This window comes from Phalacrocorax carbo, chromosome 16 (genome assembly GCF_963921805.1).
Source record: "Phalacrocorax carbo chromosome 16, bPhaCar2.1, whole genome shotgun sequence".
In the NCBI taxonomy this organism is placed as follows: Eukaryota; Metazoa; Chordata; class Aves; order Suliformes; family Phalacrocoracidae; genus Phalacrocorax; species Phalacrocorax carbo.
In genome coordinates, this window is record NC_087528.1 from 6,923,499 (window position 1) to 6,946,554 (window position 23,056).

General features: G+C 43.8%; 1 protein-coding gene across 1 annotated transcript in view; it reads right to left on the reverse strand.

Annotated features, from left to right (window-relative positions):
• Nucleotides 1-631: 631 nt before the first annotated feature.
• The window catches only part of LOC104045444 (ATP-binding cassette sub-family A member 9), a 28,021-nt gene continuing 5,596 nt past the window's right edge, over nucleotides 632-23,056 (reverse strand). The window contains exons 4-40 of the mRNA XM_064467522.1: nucleotides 22,649-22,859; nucleotides 22,268-22,426; nucleotides 21,618-21,718; nucleotides 21,015-21,241; nucleotides 20,208-20,346; nucleotides 19,498-19,683; nucleotides 18,791-18,923; nucleotides 17,971-18,142; nucleotides 17,149-17,207; nucleotides 16,066-16,176; nucleotides 15,410-15,585; nucleotides 14,963-15,082; nucleotides 14,475-14,613; nucleotides 13,843-13,933; nucleotides 13,124-13,263; nucleotides 12,543-12,662; nucleotides 11,833-11,992; nucleotides 11,367-11,533; nucleotides 10,820-10,947; nucleotides 10,249-10,386; nucleotides 9,577-9,690; nucleotides 8,981-9,151; nucleotides 8,707-8,820; nucleotides 8,427-8,537; nucleotides 7,414-7,482; nucleotides 6,769-6,860; nucleotides 5,648-5,768; nucleotides 5,188-5,305; nucleotides 4,810-4,901; nucleotides 3,887-4,065; nucleotides 3,332-3,407; nucleotides 2,580-2,674; nucleotides 1,850-1,969; nucleotides 1,427-1,567; nucleotides 1,171-1,250; nucleotides 1,023-1,078; nucleotides 632-901 (exon numbers count right to left, since the gene is read on the reverse strand). Of these exons, the coding sequence (XP_064323592.1) occupies nucleotides 812-901; nucleotides 1,023-1,078; nucleotides 1,171-1,250; nucleotides 1,427-1,567; nucleotides 1,850-1,969; nucleotides 2,580-2,674; nucleotides 3,332-3,407; nucleotides 3,887-4,065; nucleotides 4,810-4,901; nucleotides 5,188-5,305; nucleotides 5,648-5,768; nucleotides 6,769-6,860; nucleotides 7,414-7,482; nucleotides 8,427-8,537; nucleotides 8,707-8,820; nucleotides 8,981-9,151; nucleotides 9,577-9,690; nucleotides 10,249-10,386; nucleotides 10,820-10,947; nucleotides 11,367-11,533; nucleotides 11,833-11,992; nucleotides 12,543-12,662; nucleotides 13,124-13,263; nucleotides 13,843-13,933; nucleotides 14,475-14,613; nucleotides 14,963-15,082; nucleotides 15,410-15,585; nucleotides 16,066-16,176; nucleotides 17,149-17,207; nucleotides 17,971-18,142; nucleotides 18,791-18,923; nucleotides 19,498-19,683; nucleotides 20,208-20,346; nucleotides 21,015-21,241; nucleotides 21,618-21,718; nucleotides 22,268-22,426; nucleotides 22,649-22,859 (4,716 nt within the window). The 3' untranslated portion in view covers nucleotides 632-811. The remainder of the gene's footprint in view (nucleotides 902-1,022; nucleotides 1,079-1,170; nucleotides 1,251-1,426; nucleotides 1,568-1,849; nucleotides 1,970-2,579; nucleotides 2,675-3,331; nucleotides 3,408-3,886; nucleotides 4,066-4,809; nucleotides 4,902-5,187; nucleotides 5,306-5,647; nucleotides 5,769-6,768; nucleotides 6,861-7,413; nucleotides 7,483-8,426; nucleotides 8,538-8,706; nucleotides 8,821-8,980; nucleotides 9,152-9,576; nucleotides 9,691-10,248; nucleotides 10,387-10,819; nucleotides 10,948-11,366; nucleotides 11,534-11,832; nucleotides 11,993-12,542; nucleotides 12,663-13,123; nucleotides 13,264-13,842; nucleotides 13,934-14,474; nucleotides 14,614-14,962; nucleotides 15,083-15,409; nucleotides 15,586-16,065; nucleotides 16,177-17,148; nucleotides 17,208-17,970; nucleotides 18,143-18,790; nucleotides 18,924-19,497; nucleotides 19,684-20,207; nucleotides 20,347-21,014; nucleotides 21,242-21,617; nucleotides 21,719-22,267; nucleotides 22,427-22,648; nucleotides 22,860-23,056) is intronic.

Consider the following 23,056-nt stretch of genomic DNA (forward strand, 5'->3'; position numbering starts at 1 on the left):
CCCCCCTACCCCCAAGCGCCCACAGACATGGGGGCTAGCGAGGAGCCCACCCTGCCTTCCCAACCACCAAAGCAAATCAGACACCTGCTGTGGCCAGATGACCTGTTCAACCTACTGTCCTGCTCCAGCTTTACTCTGGGTCAAAGCACAACTTATTTTGACTCCAGATAATAATTATATTTTTGGAAGATGGTGATCTAAGAGATGCCAGTTTTCATTAAACTTTTCCAGGGATCACCAAGTCCTTTCCTCTCTCTGCATCCCCAGTGGTGGTGACCAGAGGTGGGACAAGGCGGCTGAGCTGGAACACACAGCAACAACTGGTTTTTGGGTCAAAACACAGCCCCGCGCCCCTCGGCCAGAAAGCACCACCCTCGTTATCTGCGTGACACCAGCCGAAGGATGCTTCTCAGGGCTGAGCGAGCCAAAGCTCTGGTGTCCTCCTGCCATGGATGACAGGGTTTCGGAGCCACCTCTGAGTTTGCACATGATTCTCGCCGACACCTGAGCCCCCCGCGCGCAGCTGCGGTGCCTGCCTTGCTGCCTGGGGACCAGCAATTCATCCCAGCAGCGTTATTCCTCAGCACAGCAAATCTCCATGAGTCAGTCTGAGCAGGGGTACAGATGAATGGCAGGTGTAAAAAGGCTTTATTTATCAAAATAATAATTCTTTTTTTCTTTGTGAGGCAGAAAACCTACACGGCTGTATGTGATGTGACACAGGCAACTAAGTCCTAGGGCTGCATCCAATCACAGAGATCAGTAACACCAATGAAATACGCTGAATATTTTCCTTTGTGGTTCCAAGGGCTCAGGGGTGAAGTGGTCTCCTTTCCACAGCCCCATTGGACGCTGCATCCAGGTCGTGCTCCTCCAGGTCCTGGGCGAGGTCTAGAAACACCTGCCACGCACCGCAGCGGAAACACCCCCGTTATTGCCAAGGATTGTATTTAAGCTGGTCTGAGGCTATTTCTTCTTTTTATACAGGCAGTTTCTAACCCGTAACTTCTACATCGACATACCTGTTGCAAAGTGTGCAACGATAAGCTGTACTCCTCGAGCCTGAAATTCTGTTTAGCTGCAGAGGGATGGAAAAGGCATCCTTAATAAACAAATCCATATAAGCCACTTGAAAGCAATCTTCATACTTGATTGATATTTTACTTTTACCTGCTTCTAACTTGGAGAAAGACTGGGACAGAGGTAGTGCATCTTGCATTGGTATGTTGTAGATGAGGAAAGAAGAAGTCCTGAAAAAGTAATTTAAAAATTAATCCATAATTTTGTGACTCAGCATCAAGGTTTAGGGGTGCTTGTAGGGTTACTGTACTCCCAGGAAACTACTCAGCAAGGTCAGTAGGAGCAACAGAGCATCCCAGCACAAGTCTGGGCTGGGCGTGCAGCCCACGGGGTAGGGGGTAGCGACCTTTCTTGCCGAGCTGCGTGCGGGAAGAGGCGCAGAATTTCAGCGTGGAGAGCATCGCTTTGCCCCGCGTCCGTCATTTTGACTTCCAGGTGGTAATTTGTGCCAAACTTACTTTTCAGATCCTCAGGGGAACCGATGTACCTGCAGAGGACGGAAAACAGTGCTCAGAACATCACAAGCAGCAAATAAAGCAATCGTTGGACATGAGCAGCAGGTGTATGTCCTCTTATTCATCATCTGTTTATACTGTGCTGCTGAAACAAGCTACCTCCTCGCAGAACTATGTTTGTTACACACTTGGGACAAACGAAACTAACATTATCTGTTTTTTCTTCTAATAAACAAACAAGAGCAAAACAAAAAAAAAAAAACAGACTAAAAATCAGGTGGCATCCTGGTGAGCGACGCAACCCTGGTGCCCACCGTAGCTGCCCCGACACCAGGATGGCCACCCGGTCGCACATCGCCGCTGCCTCCTCCAGGTACTGCGTGCTGAGGATGGCTGCCCGCTCCTTGCCTTTCACGGCGGCCTGGATCACTTTCCTGGGAAGAGAGGGATGGCCGTTACTTCCCAGAAATAGCCAAAGGAAATCTCCTGGTTTATGTCTCCTTCCCAAAAAACAAATGAAACGATAAAATTATAAAAAAAGTGGATGACTTCAAAAGACTTCAGTTAGACTGCTTAAAGATGGCACGTGGATGGCAATGCTATGTTGCAATTTGTCATGTCAGCATCCCTCCAGATTTTACACTTTCAGCATAAACTGTTGATGAAAAGCTAGAGCAAGCACGAGGGCTGAGCGATGAAAAGAACGAACTACCTATACTTTTTTTCTCATGCTCTGAGGAAAACAGGAAATTTCGTCTTTTGTACCAAACGCATGGGCTCAGCGGAGCCGGCTCAGATTTTTTGGGTGCACTGCCATTAAGATTAAATCTGATGGTTAGCAAGGATTTACCGCCTGCTGAGTAAGGAGTTTAGCAAGCGGCACCCGATCCCCTCTGCATTAGGAAAAAGGGAAGATACAGGTGTACTCTGACACGGAGGCACAACCTCTTTGCTTGCCCAACGGTTACTACGATTGTGAAGGTAAGACCTCCCCTCTTAAGTCTGTTACACACTTCTCAGTTCTGCTAAAACCAGGCTGCTCACCACATACGGCGCTGCCCTGTCAGGTCCATGCCCACTGATGGCTCATCCCAAAGCATTACCGTCGGATCTCCCAGGACGCTCAGTGCAAAACACACCTGAAATGGGAAAGGCACTGAGCTCAGGTCAGGTCTGCTTTTCCCTGACTTGATTCCAAAAAGCAGGAGGAACAAGGATTAAAAGAAAAAACAAACAACCCACCTGAAGTGTTCTTAATTAACATTTTAATCTCCAAAAATCAGCTCTCCCCAAAACTCCCAAGCCTGCCAAGGATCTGAAAATGGTTTTCCATCCCATTTACTCACAGATACATGAGATGGGGCATAAAGAGACCCTTTAAATCCAACCTGCTGTTAGTGTTTATTAAACACAAAATGTGGGAGAATGGGGAAAGAGGAGAGGGAGGAGCCTACCGGGCTGGATTCAAAAGCTATAGATGAAAACAAATCATGTCAGGAACCCACTCTGCTCTCTATGCTGCTTTGTTCGAAAGCGTAGGATCTTTAAATGAGCCCACCGAATTTCCAGAATTTTTTATTCAACTAAAATTTTAGGCTTCACTCCAAGAAGAAAACTTCTACTTTGTGAAACAAAAAATTAAAACTTTTGCAACATCAAGGACTATGTTCTGCTCCCACTGACACCAGGACATGGAATCCAAGACATCCCTGAGCCTGAACAAAGGTTTTCTGTGCACCGAGTTCACGGAAGGAAGAGCAGGATTTGCTCGAGTGGCAAACACATCTAACACATACCTTTCTGGCTTCTCCAGCAGCTAACCTCCTCGCTCGGGTTTTTAAATGCTTCTGGAGATCCAAGGCCTTTGCTATGCTGTGGGGAATGGAAAGGAAAAATGCTGAAATGACCACCCCTGCTAACACAGCGGTCGGGGTGCTGAGGAACTAGAGACTAACATACTTTTTTGGCCGATATGCATCACTTTGGGTTACTTGGTGATTTTTATTCTGAACTCAGATGGTAAACTAAGGACTTTTTGCAGAAACTCAAGACAGTAAGCACAGCTAACGAGAGAAGCGAGTTACTAACGAAACTAGCCATGCAGTGGAGCAAGTTTCAATGTTTTCTGAAGTTTTCCAGATAAACTAGGGTGAAAATCTTCATACACAAGGGATTGAGAACAGTATAAAGTAGCAGATCTCATCAGGAGATCCTGCTTCTCCAAAGTAAAGACGCACTGAAGGTGCTGTCTCTTCTTCGCACTAGCCAGGTTTGTTAGCAGGAAAACCATTCCCTGCCCTACACCTCTGGAGAGAGGAAGAACCGAAAGCTAAAATCACTGGGCTTTGTACCGGCTGACGATAGCGGGTGCATCTTCTTCCCTCACGCCTCTCACGGCAGCGTACACCTCCAGATGCTGGCGCACCGTGAGGTCTGGCCAGAGCGGGTCCCGCTGCGGGCAGCAGCCCAGGCGCCCCAGGCCGCCCTGCCCCGGGGAGGGGGCGGCTGCGTCCCGGCCCCTCAGCAGCACCTGCACAAACACACACGCCTCCGTGGTTGTAGCGTCTTACTCTGGGGTGAACCAAGGAACCTCCTGGAAACGCGGTAATGTTTTCTCCTGCGTTGTGAGGAGCCTCATTATCACAGGGGAAAGGCGGTCCAGCATCACTGGAGTGATCATCCCCACCTACCACGGCTTCTGCTCGCCTGAATCCAGGACAGCGTTTTCACAAAACCAAACAGTATTTACTACCATAAAATTTTGGGTAATAGTACCACCATGAGACTATCTTTTCCTAGTAATACTTCCCTATTTCAAACGTTCAGTCCCAAATCTGTAACAGCAATGGTATTTTCCCTCCCCCAACACATGTCATTAATCGTCCTGCACATAATTAAGTGATGGCTTGTTACTAGCCCAACCCTGTTCACATTCGTTTTCAATTTCCTGGTTTTGCAACGCTGTTTATGAAGAGTGGCTTTTTAAAAAATATGTCAATATTTCGTACAAGGCTTGTGAAATTTCGTGATGGGATTCAAATGCACACCGCAGAATTTTTGTAGCTCAAACCATTAAATCTGAAACATTGATTTTGATGGACACTAGAATGTACTTTGGGTAAATCAACACTTTCTTCTTACTTCTAGAAATATCCAGGGTTGCATGCACATAAATTCCCTGACTTAAGGGCTGCATTGCCAGCTTGCCTTATCACATCCTTCATTTATAAAGGCATCAAGATCAACGCCCAAATGCTCCAAAGGAATCACCTACCTCCCCAGCAGTCACTGTTAGGTCTCCAGAAATCATGTTTATAGTTGTGCTTTTTCCAGCTCCGTTGGGTCCTAACAGACCTAACACTTCCCCTGGAACAAATATGCAAGAACTGTTAATAACAATTGTTTTTAATATTGCAAATTTTATACATTGTATACAGTTTACAAAGGAAGATGATGTTCCCTGTGTGCTAGGCAATATCTAAAAGTACAGTAGGAGAAAGGGTTGTTCATTAACTTATCCCATTAAATGCAGAAGCACAGGTGTGTTGGGTCTGGTTGCACACAAGGAAGTTCTAACAAATATATGGCCTCCAAATATGGCCTTCACGTTAGATTTCTGTCATTTATAGGGGGTGCAGCAAAATACTCGAACCTTTTTTAACACTAAAAGAGAGGTTTTTGACAGCAACTTTCTTCTTTTTCTTAAAGATGGAACGGGCTTTCTTGTCTTCATACTCCTTGCGCAAACCGTTGACAATGATAACCAATTCCTGTGGAGAGATGACGTGGGAAATAAAAACTCTCCTGTTGTCCCATGAGACAGCTCATCTGTTCTTACCATTAAGTATGACTCTTTACAGAGAAAATTTCTAAATTAAAAATCCAGGAAACAGAGCAACAGGGAGAAACAAAAAAGGAAAAAAACCCAGAATTGGAATAAAAATTTAGTGCCAGCTAAACTCGCTTTGCTGCCGGGGGAGCGTGGGCTGGATGGGGAGATGTGCACTTGGACATCGGGAGATCAGCAGATAATAAGTGCATGGGCTACGAATGCAGAGACAGACCTGAAGATGGAGAATGAAAAATAAAACAAGCTGGAAGGCTGGTTTCACCTCCTCCTGCTGCACAGAGGTCATCGCAGTCCTCACCCTCTCCCTCTCTGCCTGGACTTCTGGGGTCTCCTCCCCAGGCTGGTCCCTGTTCTGGCGGGCGACTGGCCTCCTCTGCTGGATCCTGCGAGTGGAGGAGGAGAGATGGTGTCACCAGGAATCACTTCCAAAAAGGCTTGGTTTAATAAGTTTGTTCCCAGGGCAGCGCCAGTGCAGCACCCTGCAAAATTTATTTGGATTTTGTGATCTGTTCCACAGACACAGTTTGCTCAAATATTTATTCATGGGGGGGAAAAAAGAAAACCCACTGGCATGCATGAGAAAATAATGGCCAGCCTTAGCTTTTCTTTCACCACTAAGTATGGACTGGTCCCCTGCTTGCCACATGCCAATGATCTGTTCAAGGAGAATTAAAATACATGGGGCAGGTTTTCAATCTATTTGGGCATCTAACTCCTAACTGAGCGACGTTTGTTAGTGTTTGACAATTTAATATTTTTTACAAAACTTCTCCCACATGACTTGGGTGGTCAGTCGCATGCTGTTGGCAGCAGCTGAGCAGAGAGCAGGTAGCAGAAGACCCCATCCTGATGAAGCTTTAGGGTAAGTCTTCATCCTGCAGAGACTTACCAGCAGTCAGCAATACTGACACATTTGAAAAGGAGTTAAAACATTGGATTTAAATTCATAACTATTAATTGAGCCAGCTGCAGTGAAATGTCCTGAAACCTCAGCTGTGAAGCTTGATTTATACAATGCGAAAATCACATTTTTTGTTTTCTCTAGGACGTTGTAGTTCAACTGACCTATTGCAACACACTGGGTGGGAATTTGCCTCCAGACACAATTAGGGAAACTCCAGTAAGTAAAGTCGGAAACTGTAATGACCCAAAGGAATAAAAAAATTCCCTCCCTTCATTCTCAATTTCCTCCCCTCCAGATAAACTGGTTAAAACTAAAAATATGAGCTTTATCCACATTTTGCAAAATGTTTTTGAGTTCACTCCTGCTGCCAGGAGTGAGCCAGGAGGGCCCTGCCCGGCTGTGCAGCACTGAGCCCACCCTGCAGACCGGGATAACCGTGGCTCACAAGGCACCCCGGCACCCGGCTGCCTGGGACGCACCTGAAGACGGGATCAAGTCTCGTAACTGCCTCTCCATATCTCATCTCCAGACAGCGCAGGAGAAAAGCAAAAATCACACAATGGATGTAGGGCTGAAAAGCAATAATGAATTAGGTTTGTATGGAGACGAGGTAACAACACACTTGATTGATTTTAATTATAAGGGGAGACGGGGACCCATGTAATTTACTTCAGCTATTGAAAAGGTTCAAAAGGGGAAGAAGCTAAACTGATGCTTCGCATACATTTCCATTTCATATGCAGATCATTAGCAGAAACCTTGACTTCGTACCACAGTTTTAGCTCAGATAATCTTCACCCCAACAGACTTCCTACAGGACCAGGGAGCACACCTTTCCTTTGTAGAAGCAGCATTAGGCTGATTAGTTGAATAATAATGTCTCTGCCTTACACACTTAAATCCCGCCCCCCCCCATTTTCCCACATATGGTACAGCATCCAGGGGCTGCATGAGTCACAAGCCTGTGATTGCTTGGATGTACCGCCCCTGCCAACATTTAATGTGAAACTTTGACCGTGTAACCCACGCTTTATCTATGGGGAGAGTTATACAAGCCCAGCGCCAGTCCATCACATTAGAACAGTCACCCTTTCCAAAACAACCATCATGAAATTGTTCCTTACTGCAAAGACAGCTACGAAGATGTGATTCCATGACTCGAGAAGACCAATATTGTAAAACAGTGAGAAGCGCTACAAGAAAAAAATATCAATCAGTTAGAAAAATTCCTTAGCACGGTGTGCCCCAGTGCAGGGTCAGAGCAAGTGCGGGGTGTAGGGACGCTTAGCTTTGCTGCAGGGTGGGATTAAGGAGCTTTGATCTGTACTTTTTTTTGGGTTCATACTGCCTCAAAGAGCTGCGGCTCACTTCTTCCCTGCAGGTCTTCCCACTCTACCACCTTCTCCTCCCATGCTACCCTGGCTGCCAAAATAGTCATTGTAGCAGCTTTTTGTAACGAAACAAACCAAAAATATCCCAATCAAACAAAGAAGTAACAGGTCAAATCTTAGAATCACAGAATAATTTAGGTTGGAAAGGACCTTTAAGAGCATTGACTCCAACTGTAAACCTAACTCTGCCAAACCTACCGCTAAACCATGTGCCTAAGTGCCACACCTATAGGTCTTTTAAATATCCCGAGGGACGGTGACTCAACCACTTCCCTGGGCAGCCTGTTCCAATATCTGATAACACTTCCAGTGAAAGAATTTTTCCTAATATCCAATCTAAGCTTCCCCTGGCACAGCTTGAGGCCATTTCCTCTTGTCCTATCACTTGTTACTTGGGAAAAGAGACCAACCCCCCCCTCAGTCCAGCCCCTCTCAGGCAGCTGCAGAGAGCGAGAAGGGCTCCCCTCAGCCTGCTTTTCTCCAGGCTAAACCCCCCCAGCCCCCTCAGCCGCTCCTCGTAAGACTTGTGCTCTAGACCCTTCACCAGCTTCGTTGCTCTTTGGACACGCTCCAGAACCTTGGTCCCTTCTCTCACTCCCCAGTCTGGACCTTTTCTTCTGCTGTTGTATTTGCTCATTCTTTGTGTTGGTTGGCACTTTGAGACGGGGAATTTGGAAAATGCCTCTTGCTTTTCCAGTTTGCACCATTAGGACCATTACTGAATTTAGTACAGCATGTTTACTTACCGGTGTAGAGAAGATCAACCAGCCCAGCAGTGGAAACACAGGAATCAAAGAAGAGAAGGTGAAGTAAAGTGCCTCATGTTGGTCACTGAGCATATAGAGAGTGATATTCACCTGGAATGAAGCAGAAAAAGTATTTCCAATATAAATGTATTGTTGCTAAAAATAGGCTATTTGTCACTGACTTGAGTTACTCTGCTGAATATCAGTATAGTTGAAATGAAAGCTCAAGCGGCAAGATGTGTAAATCAAACAGCTTAGAGTGAAGATTCACTTCACTTACCAGAATGAAGATGAAAGACCAAATGTAACGATTGCTTCGTCCCGTGCGAAATTTAAAGGCAATTAAATAGATGAGAAGGACAAGAGATACTCCGTAACCAATGACGCAAATGATCTAGAGAGAAACTGATGTCAGTGACTAGGAGATGGGTGTGGGTATATGAAAACCTGCCTACAGCAGCCCATTTCAATTAAAATATTTAATGTACAAACTCACTGCAAGATGAGGGAGGGGGATTTGTGTCTGCCCACTTCCCCGCAGGCAAAGAGCTCACCAGGGGCAGCACGGTGCTGGCCTGCAAGGGGCAGATACGGCTGAAGAGTAGCACTACCCCAAACATGAGGCACACCAGGGTCCAGAAAAGTGGCACGTCCACCAGCGCCTGCCCACACCAGTATGCCGAGGGGAAGAGCCCCGCCAGCCGCAGCTGGGCATGAGCCTGGAGCTGCGAAAGCAAATGGGAAAAGGGAAGTGATACAGCAGAGCCCAAAACATCATTTCTGATCCTCCTCCTCCTCCTTCTCTATTACCCTGGCTCCTCCCTTCCCTGGCTGAGCCTTCCTCTCTCTTCCAAGCACTTTCAATTCTTTCTTAGTTTTACTGTGGTTTAAAAACACATCATTCCTAAAGAGGAAAAAAAAATCCTTCTGACCCCAAAATCTTTATGAACACCCAAATTGTTCTGAGCCCAAGCCGATTCCCTGATACGGAGGGTAACCCGTTTTGGTACAACATACTCGTGTGGCTGTGTTTCTTCCAGCATCCGAACTAGAAATGCTGGCCAGCCCACTGGCACACAAACTGCTATCCAGAGACATCGCATTTGCATTCACTTCTTGTGTAAGACCACTTTCAGTGCATGCTTTCTACCTTGTAATCCTCCATGCTGCTCGCTGCAAAATGAGGTGGCAAACCAGCAGCCAAAATCATCATGTAGCTGAGACAGATGAAAAAAAAATCGATCTTTATTTCTGGGCTTTGTGTCTGCGGAAGAGAAATTCAGAAGTCATCAATGACCAACAGCTGCCCAGAGAAAATCTGGCTAGCTCAACGCTCATAGGATGGTTAAACACACAAGTGAGCAATAACACTAATGGCAAGTCATCTGTGTTTGAGAGCACAAAGCAAGGCAATAAAAAAAAAACCCACCACTTAGCATCTTAAAAGTTGTGAAAAAGTATTGGAATTACTCTAAATTGTAGAGGATGGAGACCAATTTTTTGATGCTGATTCTTGCCAAACAGATGCTGAAGGAAGATGGGGTTTGCAGGTATTACTGTTGTATTCCTACCATATTGCCACATAGCACAAGCTTAAATGTCTTACGGCACTAAACCCTATAGAGCTCTTGAACACTGCAGACATTCTCATTAAACAGCCCCAGCACTGACTGCTGAGCAATCCCTCCAGGAACTGGCCAGCACTTGGACCACTGACCCCAGCCCTTGGGGGTTGCTCATCCAACCAGGTTTCCACCCCATCCAGTCTTTATCACTTCAGCATGGTTATTTCAGTTATCACCAAGAAAGGCAGGAGACTCACGCTGTAAAAGGGCTCACTCCAGATGCGGATGCGTGCAGTGGAATTGAAGAGCCGTAGGAAGGTGTTGCTGAGGATATTCACAAGCATGGGGAAGCAGTTGATGGGTTCTGCACTGCACATGACCGTGAATCGGTAGCTCTGAAGACATAAGAGCAGAAGACGTTACCTTCGTGCCCGTGAAAGGCGCGAGGAGGAGCCGAGAGCAGTGGGGGGTTTAGAGAAAAGCAATGACAAAGGCAGTCAGACAGTTTTATCGGTGGGACCACGGGGGCCTGGAAGTGTGCTAACAGGTACCACGAGTGCAGTGATCGATAAAGACAACAATTTCTGGAGAAAAGCACGAAAGACTTGCATTAAAGCTTTTCTCGAAAGATCACTGTAAAGAAGCATGCAGTGGAAAGAACCAAATATCCTGGTTTCCCACAGACAGGTCTACTGATATTATTTAAAATATGTCAAACAAATATTCTTCCTTTAGCTGGTGTGTGTATTTTGCTGCGCCTTATTTAAACATATTTCAGAAAATCCTGTTGACATACAGGATGAAAGAAGAAAAAAAAATATCACTTACCTTGCCTTCCAGGGATATTTTTATAGCTCCATTATGTAGAGGAATGCTTGTGATGTTTTTCTCAAGAGTTATTTCTGGTGTTATGTTTTGAGCCTTCAAAGCAGAAATGAAATTTTCAATTTCTAATCCTGAAATCAGGTCAAGAACAGAAATTAGAATAATTTTTTTCTTTAAATATAAGCTGTTTCTTATAGACAACTTTGAACTTGCAAAGCAGAGGTTTATTTTAAAAAAATCATTCAGAATCTAAGCAAACTTATGTTTTCTGTATTTTTTTCTAATTAAAAGTGATTAAACACACTATATGTTTCCACACTTAGTTTATTGCTTTTTTAAAAAAGAAATTTTCCTGGTTCATTATTCTTTTAAATAACAGCTACTCTGTTATCACCACTAAAATTGGATTTGCTTTTGCTCAAAAGAAAACACTTCCCAAAGCCACAGATATATAAAGGAACATACAAGAGCCAGGCAAGGTTGGTCTATCAACTCTAAGAGGACTCAGAGTGGTGCAGAAAGTGAATGAACATCACATGTCCTTCTTCACCTGTGTCATTGAAGATGAGAAGATTTGTCGACTTATTTTTAATTTTCTCTTCGGTGGGAAAAAAATATGAGCTAGCCACGATTTCCCAGTTGCCGGAGCTGTTCCACAGTTGAAATCCAATTAAAATCATAAGAATTGGAAGGATAAATATTCCAAAGAACATCAATCTAGATGGAGAAACAGACCATAAGTGGGTCCAGGGGAACTCCACCTTTATCTAATTGTGTGATTTAGGTTGAGAAAGACAAGGGGAAATTTAAGACTTAAGCAATTCACAGCCCTACCCGTAAATTCTAACCATCCTCATTACTGTAGCTTTTAGACATTTTCCACCTAATTCTTAGCTTCCAAACATCTCCACCGGTATTTAAGCCTTCCCTCAGTCACTCAAGGGAACGATCAAATCCTTTGGAAAACACCAAGACAGCGCGAGGGCTGCGGAGTAGGTGAGAGCTCCCGTACTTACATGGACCCGAGCAACTTTCCTTCATGCTTCAGTTTTAAGAAGCGAACTCTCATCACGGCACACACTTGCTGCCTCCAGAGCGCCATCCCACTCACTGCCGCGCTCCCCTGGTCGGAAAACACCAGGAGGCTTTGGTCCTTCTCCTCGAGATCGCCGTCTTCTGCATGTTCACCACGAGAAATACCATTATCCACAAAGGACATATTTTAATCACAATCAACCAACAAGGATCTTCTGTTCTGAGTAAAGGAACATTTTCATTTTTAGCCAGAAAAGAAATAAGGGCAGAGAAGAGGGGCCATAATTTACCCAGGACAAAATTTATATCGGTGAATTCAGACTGGCTGAACCTGGGCTCATATGGCAACACATCCAACATCTTCACTGGCCTTGTGAAATGCCTTCTGGCTAGTTTATCTCTTCCCACCCCCTGGTCTGGGCAGTTTATCCTTCAAAAGCAAATGACCTTCCAACATGAGATGTAACTTGTGCTTAAAAGCCTGTGGGAAGTTGAGACTGAATCATCTAGACTTCTTCAAGAAGGTATCCTTCATTAAAGGATAAAAGCTGAATACAACTGCAACTCTTGACCTACCAAAACCTACCAAAATTCACATTTAACAGAAACTCATTAGATATTCAATTAAAACATATATATATATATGGAACCTTAATTGTGCCACACTTGCAAATGGAAGTCAATGTTTTACCTTCTTGACCAATGGCTTCCTCACCCTCCAGCTTCAGGAAAACATCTTCCAGGGTTGTCCTGCTAACCTCATAATTAACAACCCCCTGCAAAAGATTGCTCTCGAGATGGCTGAACAGATCTGTACGATAGAAACAACCAGGCTCAGCCCAGCAACCAAGGCTAGTGTTGAGCAAAAATTCAGACTGGCATGATTAACGTTGTACTTTCTAGCATTCACATTGTTAAATTTCCATAACTTAAAAGCCACAGAAAAATTATTGTGCCCCTTAGAGGTAAGTAGAAAAATTACTATGGGTCTTCCTGGTGGGAGAAATCTCATCCTGAAACCAGAGGACACTCCATGGATTTTAGTTTGTAGAGTAGTTGGTGGATTTTCTTTTGTTCTTCTGCAGTATTGATATTAGCAGGTCCGTTAGAGGCTTTCTTGAAGGCTGATGTTTAAGCAGCTCTTGGCCTCCTTCACCCCACGCAGTATGGACAAGGCAATATAGCTGTTCTCTTCACACCAGCTTTGCTTTCTGCTTTTCCCACCACTTGATTTCCCTTTACAACCCTGGTGCAGCGACAGGCTTTTCTTACCTGGGAAGCTGTCAGTGTTTTCCAGAGGTAGCGTATAGCACAGCTCACCCCCCTTCTGTCCTCTGAGCACGGCGTCGGGGATGTACTGTCTGACCAGGGATGATGTAAGCTCAGGGTCACACAGGTCATTTATGCGCACCCTGTTTGCGTTAGAAAGCAACTGCTCTAATATTAAATGAGAACAAAAATGCATCATCCATTTAAAATACAAAACCAGCAGTGATTCTTCAAGCCATAGGGAAACCTCCAAAACCGGGCAGCATTTCAGTAGGAATTTTTATGGGTGTCTGCAGTACCCCTGGTTCTGCCATGCAGGCGAGAAATAGTTGAGGTTAAGAACAATGATCCTGGCCAGTACTACTAAACCAAGAACACAGAAATTAAAATCCAAAGAAAAACAACTTTACATTAAAGCCATTGTACATCACTCTGGCACCACAGAGCATGTGGTAACTGCAGTTCATCTTACTCTGGTCCCCTTCTATCTGTGAAGGAGGTTGCAAAGTTGTGTTAGCTACATGCGCAGAGCTTTCAGGATTGGGTTCCAAAGAAAAGCAGCTTGCTATCCAAAGCAAGGTCCCCAAAACTCTTCTAAAATGACTTGTCAAGATTTCCATTACTGTATATAAAAACCCTATAGAGAGACAAACTCTACAAGAAAACACATCAACAGGAAGCTTTTCATAAAAAGAGCGATGACCAAAAAGAAAAGGATTTACCTTAAGTGATAGCCAGTTCCCCATTTTCTCTTCAAGTACAGAGATGAGCCAACACACTGTAAACTCCCATTTGAGAGAAAAGCTTTCCGATCTAAGACGGTATGAATAGAAAGGATTTAGGGGGGATTTACAAGAGTGCAGCAGACTGACCTCGCTCTGCTCCTTCTGAGCTCAACAAACATTTTTATAATGAAGTTGAGAGGAGTAAAACCAGGCCAGTGCTGAAGGTTTTTTTTCCTTTTCAACTGCTGCCTTTCTCCTAAGCACCAAGGTTAATCTTTTAATTATCTATGCTTACAGGCTTGTGGAAAATTTCCTATGCAGCCCAGGAGCAAAGCAGAAATAAGAAAGATATGAATTCAAACAGTATCACCCATTCGTGTGGGTGCTGCTAGTGGTACATCCAGATACTCTGCAATTGCTTCATCCTGAAGCAGAGCACAAGTGAGGTCTTGGAAAGGCATGTCAATCCAGATTTAGCCTTTGCTCAGCCCAGGTCGAGTGGTTGCTATCAGACAAAACGTGTCCAGCGAGCACAGGCTGCATTGCGACAGGACCCATACGTGGGCTCTACAACAGAAAACCCTCGTTTTCAAACCGCAGTCAACCCCAGTGTGAAGACCTGGGCTCACCAGCATGAGCGTCGGCCTCCTCCATGGACTGGGTCGTGAAGAGCGTCACGCGCCCAGCCTGGCGTTCCTTCAGAAGGCTCCACACATGGTGCCTGGAGCAGGGATCCAACCCAGCTGTCGGCTCATCTAAAAGCAACACCTGCGAAAGTGAACAAGACCAGACCTCCGTGACTCCAAATGGGCGTTTCCATGTTTACATCATTTAATTTCATGCTTCTGATGATCTCACTCTAAGAATAAAATGCATCCTCAAATATCAGCCATATGAATTGCTCTTTCTCTTGTTACAATATTATTACCCTTTTCATTTAAAATACGATTCTTATTGACCTAGATTCCTTGATCCTTCCAGCAGCCAAGTGAATTAGCAGGTCAGCAGACTTGGAGTGCCAGGGGAAAAGTACGAATGTCTGCATGCCAAATCAAGATGCAAAGCTACGTGCTAAAGCATCACGCGTTGTGTGTGTGTAAATATGACCAGTCCCTACCTGGGGATTCCCTAAAATTGCAATTCCAAGAGACAGTTTTCTTTTTTGTCCCCCACTCAGAGCATCAGCGCGGATGTCCTGAAGGTCGGTGAGGTCCAGCGTCACAAGAACTTTCTGCACCTTGGCAATATACAAAGACAAGAGCCAGATTTCCAAAGCACTGGTCGCATTTTAATTCATACATGGCTACACAGAGTACGGGCGAGTATGGCTTGGAGATTTTAAAGTTATCTACTTTAAATGGCTTTGCTTAGAGATAAGTACTGCACATCTGAGTTAAAACTCTCATGACATGAGGATCAGAAAATTGAAAAAACAATTCTCCCTTAAATTAGGGTTGTTCTTTTTTCCACAGAACAAGATGCTGGTGATAATCTTTTATAAAGGAAGCTCAAAGTGTCCAAGATGCTGTAAAACAGAGGAAGTGACTGGTAAGCACATACCAACCTCTTGCTCTACTTCCTGTCGCTGAATCCCCTTGATGTGAGCAAAAGTTCTCAGGTTTTCCTTCACAGTTAAGGCTTCAAAATGCAAGTTAAACTGGGGGCAAATCCCAACCATTGCCTGAATTCCTTCCATATCCTGTACTTCAGACACTTTGTAGTTGTATATCATTGCAGAACCTGCACACGGGAATGAACGAAACGAATTTCATACTGGACAGCATTTCCCAGTGATGAGGGGAAAGCAGGCCACTGTGTGTTCATCCCTTTGACATTAATTCCAGCATTGTGGGGGTTTCTAAAATGTATTAAAAAAGGCAAAATAATTTTGTGTTGTCCAAAGCTTTATATAGCTTTCAAAAATATTTCAGACCACGAAATCTCTCCCTTAAGAACTCAAACATGTTTCCTACAGGTATGCAGCTCAGGGAAAACATCGAGCCATCCAGATGGAGAAATAACCACCTGTGTGTGCTTGCACACATGAGCGTATCCACAAGGGCTGCATTAGCCCTGAAGCTCGTGTAGGAGGAGCAATCTGCACTGACGATGAGCCAGGCTGAATAACTGAGGGAAAACTTGGGGTTTTGCATCTTTACCCCCTCACACTTGAAAAAACAAACAGCTTCTCCTCTTCAGCATTCAGGTCCATCATCTTACCTGCTGAAGGCTTGGTAAATCCGCTGAGCACATTTAAGAGAGAGGTTTTTCCAGATCCACTGTGACCAAGTAATGCAGTGATCTGTCCTTCGTATATATTTAGGGACAAACCTAGAATAGAAATAGGATAACATTAGGATGGGAGGTTGTGAGAAATAGACTTATAACTGTAGGTTGCTGCCAAATATGGCAGAGGAGTGACATTTCCTTTGAAGCCAAGAGGCAAAAACACAGACCCCGAAACATGGGTTGCATCTTCAGAAGTTAGGAATAAAGTTAGTAAAGAACTCGCAGTCATGTCTTGATTGAACTGAGGGAACGAGTGTATTAACTTCAATATTTAAGGAATTTTGTTTTCTATAAGGTCATAACTTTTTAATGTAGCTCAAGAGAGAGCCCACAGAAAGAGAAGAGCCCATAGCCTTTCCAGCATATGAGGTTTCAAGAGTTATTTCAAAGCATCCAGACTTTGCTACCTCATTTCCTTAAAAAAAAAAAAAGACAACTTATTTGTATCTTGTGGGTTGTTTGGGTTTTTTTTTTTTTTTTTACTCAGTATAAACCTTTGAGACCACATTGATACTTTCACCATCACTTGGAGTTCTTGTTAAACAAAGGCATTTAACAAATATCCCACGACTATGCTATGACCGTGCCAGCTATCTGCATACCCGCGGCTGGCAGATGGGCGAGTGCTCGGACAACGCCCGTCAGCCTGTGACAGCAGACTTGGCTCTCGCCAGCGACCAAAAAAAAAAAGTTTTGTTTACCCAGAAGAGTTTACATTTTGAAAGGGAGGTTTGAGAGGTGTTTTTTACGGTCGTTCATGCCTGCAAACCCCACACCTTTTAAGGAGATTTCTGCTGTTGCAAAAAAATAATAAATAGTCATTTTCCTGGAGTGAAAAGGAAGATAACAACCTGGTAGAAATCTGCCAGTAATTTATCCCAGCAGAAATAACCATTGCATAATGCATTTTAACAGTGCTGGAGGCAGAACTAAGTACACCCAGTACCTTTCAAAACAGTTTGGGTTCATATCTAATGAAAAATGAAATTAAAAGAATTTGAAAACTTCTCTTACCCCTTAAAGCTTCGGTTCTCTTGTCCTTCTTCTTGTATATTTTTTTAATATTGTTTAGTCTAAAGGAAAGGTAAGCAAGCCATTACTATTGAATCCCACAAAATTGGCATGTTTCCTCTGCCTCAGAGTAACCTTTGAAAACTATTGGAAGAATATTTCTCAACCTTCTCCTCAAATTGGTCCTGCTTGTCACCATCAGGGGTTAGCATAATTCCATCTGAAGGAATTGCTTTATATAATTCATTTCTTGTACTCTTAAAAGCAGTATTAACTAATGTACTTTTCTGAAAGATGCTTAAAAGGTTTCGAAGTCAAACTCAATGACCTGTTGGTGAACAAAGTAGGAGCCCTCGGGAATGAGAAAACACGTGGTTATGTAATTAAAAGTGATAACCTAGCTATTTTTTTAGCAGATTTGTATTTGCTTTCTAGTAACAAACAACGGGCAGCAGCAGCAATGGGCCAAACTAACCCTGTAAGGGTGTAAATAACAGTATCTTATGCAGCACGCTCCAGCAGCAGTGTTCTTAAAGATGATGGTGGAAAGGAGCAGACCCACCGCCGCTGTTCTGCAGGGAGGAAATTGCTGTGCAGCAAGTAAGTCCCTGGCACAGAAGATGATCCATGTCCAATAAAGTTCAAATCCAGCTCTGAAGCAGAATGAAACACTGAACAAACCCTCCCTTTCATGTATTTCCCATTAACCTTATCTGTATTTGTTAGACAGCTCTGTCTAACATTCACCCATGTACTACGGCTCTGCTCTCTACAGTCATATATAACATGTAGCATCATATTTTTCATGCCTACAGGAGTCTTTACCTGATTGCTTCCTTCCCATCGAAGCCTGGAGGCATCGGCTCAGTATTATTGCTGAGGATAGGATCGTGGCTGCTCTCGCCACCAGCTCGCACCCCCACGTACCCACTCCTGGGCTTGCACCAGTATGACGGTCTCAGGAAGAACGTAGGCGGATATGGTGCCCCGTACTTGCCTAATTCAGAAAAAAAGGTGAAATATCAACCCAAAACTGCTTTATGTCAACCGAAGTTTGACAAATGTCATGTCTAGCAGGGTCTTCCTCGACAGCTGCAGAATACAGCCTTTTGGCAGCGTAAAAGGATTGCCAAGTTCTGCAAAGTTATCCATTCGTCATATCGGCAAATGCAGGTGGGGAACAATCACAGCAAAGACCTCATTGACCACCTCTTTGGCCCAGAAGTTATAGGAAAATCAGGTCAAGTCCTACAACACCCTTTTAAACCCAGTGGTTAGGGCTGCTGGCATAGATGTAAAGGATATGTAAGATTTAACATTCCTTTTGGAGCCTGTTCTTGAGGCAGGGCCAAATGAAGTACGTACATTCAGTCAGCTTTGGGGAAAACAGGACTTTTCCCGAGCAATGCAGCAAATGCATTTTTCAGTCCATCACATAATGTGACTTGGCTTATTGCTATTAAGATGCCATTCTACAACCTGACCAGCTCACTACCTGGGACACCTTTTTTGTTGCTCCACGTAGATTACAGCTTTCTCATCTCTATCTCACCGCTTCTTTGACACCTTTCCCCCTAGGAGGGGAGAGGATTATAGAAGAAAAATGCAAGGAAATTTGTATTCTTTCCCTCACATTTCTACTTACCCGGCAAAACCTTATCAAAATAGATGGCCAACAGCAAATACAAGACACTGTCAAGGGTCAGTATGATGTATAGGTTAAAGAAAGGGTACAGTTCTGGTGTAAAGGCTGGTCCATATTTTTCTGATTTTACCATCTAGAGGGGGGAAAAAAGCGCAAGTCAGATTCTTTAGCCAGAAATACTACATGCAAGCTACTGCTTTGTCATCATGACCATTTTCACCAAAAACCCATGCCCGCTCGTGATCAAGACACTGTTTCCAAGCAGGGCAACGCTTTATTATGACTACAAGTATCAGAAGTGCTTCAGTAAGCTGAATTCAAAATTGTGCAGAAGTTACCACACCAGGAGAGCGATGCACACAGTATACGCTGAGGCAGCACTTCAGGAACTCACAGTTCTTGCAGACCTTGTTACCCACCAGACACATCCCACCGCTGCAATAATTTTCCAGAGATCGAAAATGATTGTATATACAGAGCTAGTAAAATTCGTGATGCAGTTGAGAGTCTAACTATAGTTGTTACGAATAAGCGTGTACTTTTGGAGTCAGGTTTTCTTTTTACAAAGCATACTAGGGCAGAGGGGCATGACTGGGTTGGTACAGCAATGGAAATTATCTACGGCAGCTACCGTTATCTGCCAAAGTCTGCAGCACGTTTGCTGTGGGCTGAACTTTTATGATGTACTGGCTTTATTTTGAACGTACCTTTGAGAAGCCAGCTGTAAAGGCAAAAGGACTGAAGAGATTAAAGATCCATTCCAAAGATGGCGGTAGTTTTTCAAACAATGTCAAAAAGCCCAGCAATCCAAAGATGATGTAAAGGACAAATCCCACGAAACTGGCAATATTTGGCTGCTTTAACAACGAGCTGAGCATGAAACAGAAGTGAATCTGCAGCAAAGAAAAACAGTACTTAGCAGAATGTGTTTCTGCTGGTGATGAAGGAAAATAAACAACGTGAAAATCCAACAAGCAACATTAGAAACCCAGCTGAGTTTCAGTTGTCCCCTACAGATGCCCGTGGCACATCACAAGGCTTGGGTCATTTAGCAGACAGCTCTGATATTCAGGGCAGGTCTATAGGGGCAGACAGATCAGACCCCTCTTGGCCTCCCAAGGAGGCTGGATGCAAGGAGGAAGCCCCGGCCCCAGGGGCACACGGCACCAGCCTTCCCATTAATGTTGGCGTTAGCACCTCTCTTTACTCTGATTTCAAGTCAGAATCTCCCAAAATGTAATAGGAGTGATATATTAGCCTACAAATTATAACAAGAAATCCCAGTAGTTGAGAAGTTTTTGTTACTTTCTCATATAGTGCCCAGCCCTAGACTACTCTGTAGTCTTTGAGCTTTAGGTGTTTTGATTAGGAAATGGAAAAAATCGTGCATCATTTAAGAACACAAGAGCAGACTTACAGATGCTATGCCGTAAAAGAAATAAAAAAAAAATATTTCAAAGAAGTTGTAATCATGGATGACTCCTCTAATCGTGATCAGTGTCAGCAGACTTGCCGTTACTGCAACGTAAACAGAGTACAGCAAGCTCCAGGATAACCTACAAACGAAGGCACAATTATTTTTGCCTCTGTACCTGACAGCACTTGCCATTACAAGACACGCACTTCTTTATTCCCAAATACAGTCCCATTTCAGTTTCTAGATTGGAAAGCCAGGAACGCTTATTCTTATGCTTTTCCTAATGATGTGAACTACTCATGCTCAGAGGCTTTGGAAGCCTGTTTTGATAGACCCTCCGCCCCCCTGTCCTTCACCATTTGCAGTTTTCTCCAAAATTTGTTGTTTCTTCACTTTTTGTGTTCGCTGCATATATCCGCCCATTTCCTGGAGGCAACACCTCAACACCAAGAACCTCGCTGCACGCATCTCTGCTACATGGAGAGTGCTCTTTCTCTTGGGGGAGGAGAGCAAACAAAGGAAACCCTGTGTCGGAGCAATGTGCTTGGAAACCGAGGTCCTCCAGCAAATGGTACGTTACAGATAAAAGCAGCAAAGGTTTTGCTTCAACCACATACAGAACTTGGCTTCAGAGAGCCCAGACGTACGGTTAGGCAATTGCAAATGACTGCTGCTGGGGTCTGGGGCACTACTGCTTCTCAGCTGAGCAGCGGTACCAGACCCACAGCCATCCTGCAAGCCACGGTACATCCTATATACATAAATAAGATAATTCCTATAATTACAGTTTATTTCTATGAGACTTACCAGAATGCAATATCTTGCAAACCCATTGCTCTCATTAATACCTTGAGCTTCTTTTTCTCTCTCATAACTTTCACTGTTAAAAAGTACATATATGGGGAGAAGCACAATATAATGTAAATAATGAACCAAATATAATCCAGTTTATAGACGGGCTTGATCAAGGGTGATGTCAGACGAACGCCGCTAATTGACCTCATCTCTTCCCAGACAGAATGGTTTGTTTTCGTCTAAAGAAAAGAAATCAGCCATTAATTTGATTTTCTGTAATGAAACAGCCAACATCAGAACAAACAGGTTTTCATAAACATTAAAATTATTGGTTTGTCAATAACAATGTTACATTTATAAGTGGCAAATAACCTCAATGTTTAGTATCCTTTTCTATTGCCTTGTCATAAACACTGCCTTCAGCCATCGGAATGATCTATCCTCCTTTTAACTTTTGAATCACATTATGTACTTAAAAAACTTAATGATCACAGAAAATGATCTGGGTTTGGGTTTTGGTTTGCCTTTTTTTTCTTTTTTTTGGGTTGGTTGTTTTTTTAAGTTTACGCGTAACTCTGGAAAGAACAGAAAACGTATTTTCCATCGTGATCGTACTTCTATGACCGCTGCATCAATGCTGGACTGCACGGATAGGAAACCCGCATACCAGTACAGAGGGACTTTGCAGTTACTTGATGAAAAATTGGCACAGGTATCTGTGGGAAAGAAAAAAAATGAAGAATTTGATCTATGTATTTCCATATATGTGTGTATACATGCTTATGCACATGTGAGGGATTGAAAATGTGTTTGAGTTAAGAGAGGAAACCAAGGTTTAGTTTTACTCAGCCTTTTTCTTGGAGCAGCCACTTTTCTCCAAGAATAACGTGGCACTGGGAGTTGGTGGCTTCGGCTCCATGGGCCACCTGATGTGGCACCAACCCTGTCACCACAGCGCAGAAGGGCTGGCCCTTAATTAGTGCACACACACAACGCTCATTTTCAGGGTATGATTTGACATGGTGAGACACAGAAGGGAGAGGGACAACAAGGGCTGTGGATAACCTGTATGTGTCCTTAAATTTTTTTTCCCTGACATTTGTTTCCTTCTGAGTGAACAAAACCTAAAATTCTAATTAATATATTTCCTGAAGCTTTTAGCACAAAAACCCTTGATCCCTTCTTAGTGGCATGGCACTACAGAGATCCAGCTAAGCATTTTTTTAATGTAAAATCAAGTTCTTTCGCATGATTTATTTTGTTACCAATGTGCTCAAAGTCATCATTTGGGGATATCACACTGTAGCTTCGAAATCTGAGGCGGTAGGAGAAGTCATCCTTAAAAACAACACCAATAACGTCTTCCTCCAAAATTCCTCGTGTTTCCAGTCTTGTCTCATTTTCTACCTCTTCTATTATTACACCTGCCATTAAAAAAAAGAAGAAAAAAAAGAATAAAACCATGACAGCTGAAACTTTGATTAGTTATGGAACAACATGACGATGTGCACCAGCCACCATTTGTATCCTCAAAAAATTGTGTTATCCAAATCCTTTTCTCCCCCCCACCACGATGAAGACCGAGGTGCCACCGCACTGGGGTGCGTCCAGGCACTGCAGCTCCAAGGATTTAAGAACAGCCTTACCCGTCATTGCAGAACGCGAAGCCACTTTGCTCATTATTCGCCTGGTGGTGTTGGTTACAGGTGTGTATGCGAGTGTAACTCCTGTAGCGTTAAAGGCAGGGTCGTCTAATCGTCCGAGGAACTCGTAAGGGATTTCTTGCCGTGGATAGTGGAATATCATAGTTGATGACATTTGTATTATTAAGAGAAAGACCACCAGTGTAATCCATTCCTAGATGAAAGGAAGGAAGGGTAAAGGTGAGTGGCAGCAGAGTGGCTTGGAGGCTGGGTGGTACTGAAAGCGTCTTCAAGGACCTTGCTCATCCAGATCTCTGATCTGGCGCTACGGTCCGGCTCCTCCGGCCCTGAATGCCTTCTTTCTGTAAATGAGGAAGAGCTATTTCACAGGTGTAATAATTTGAAAACATG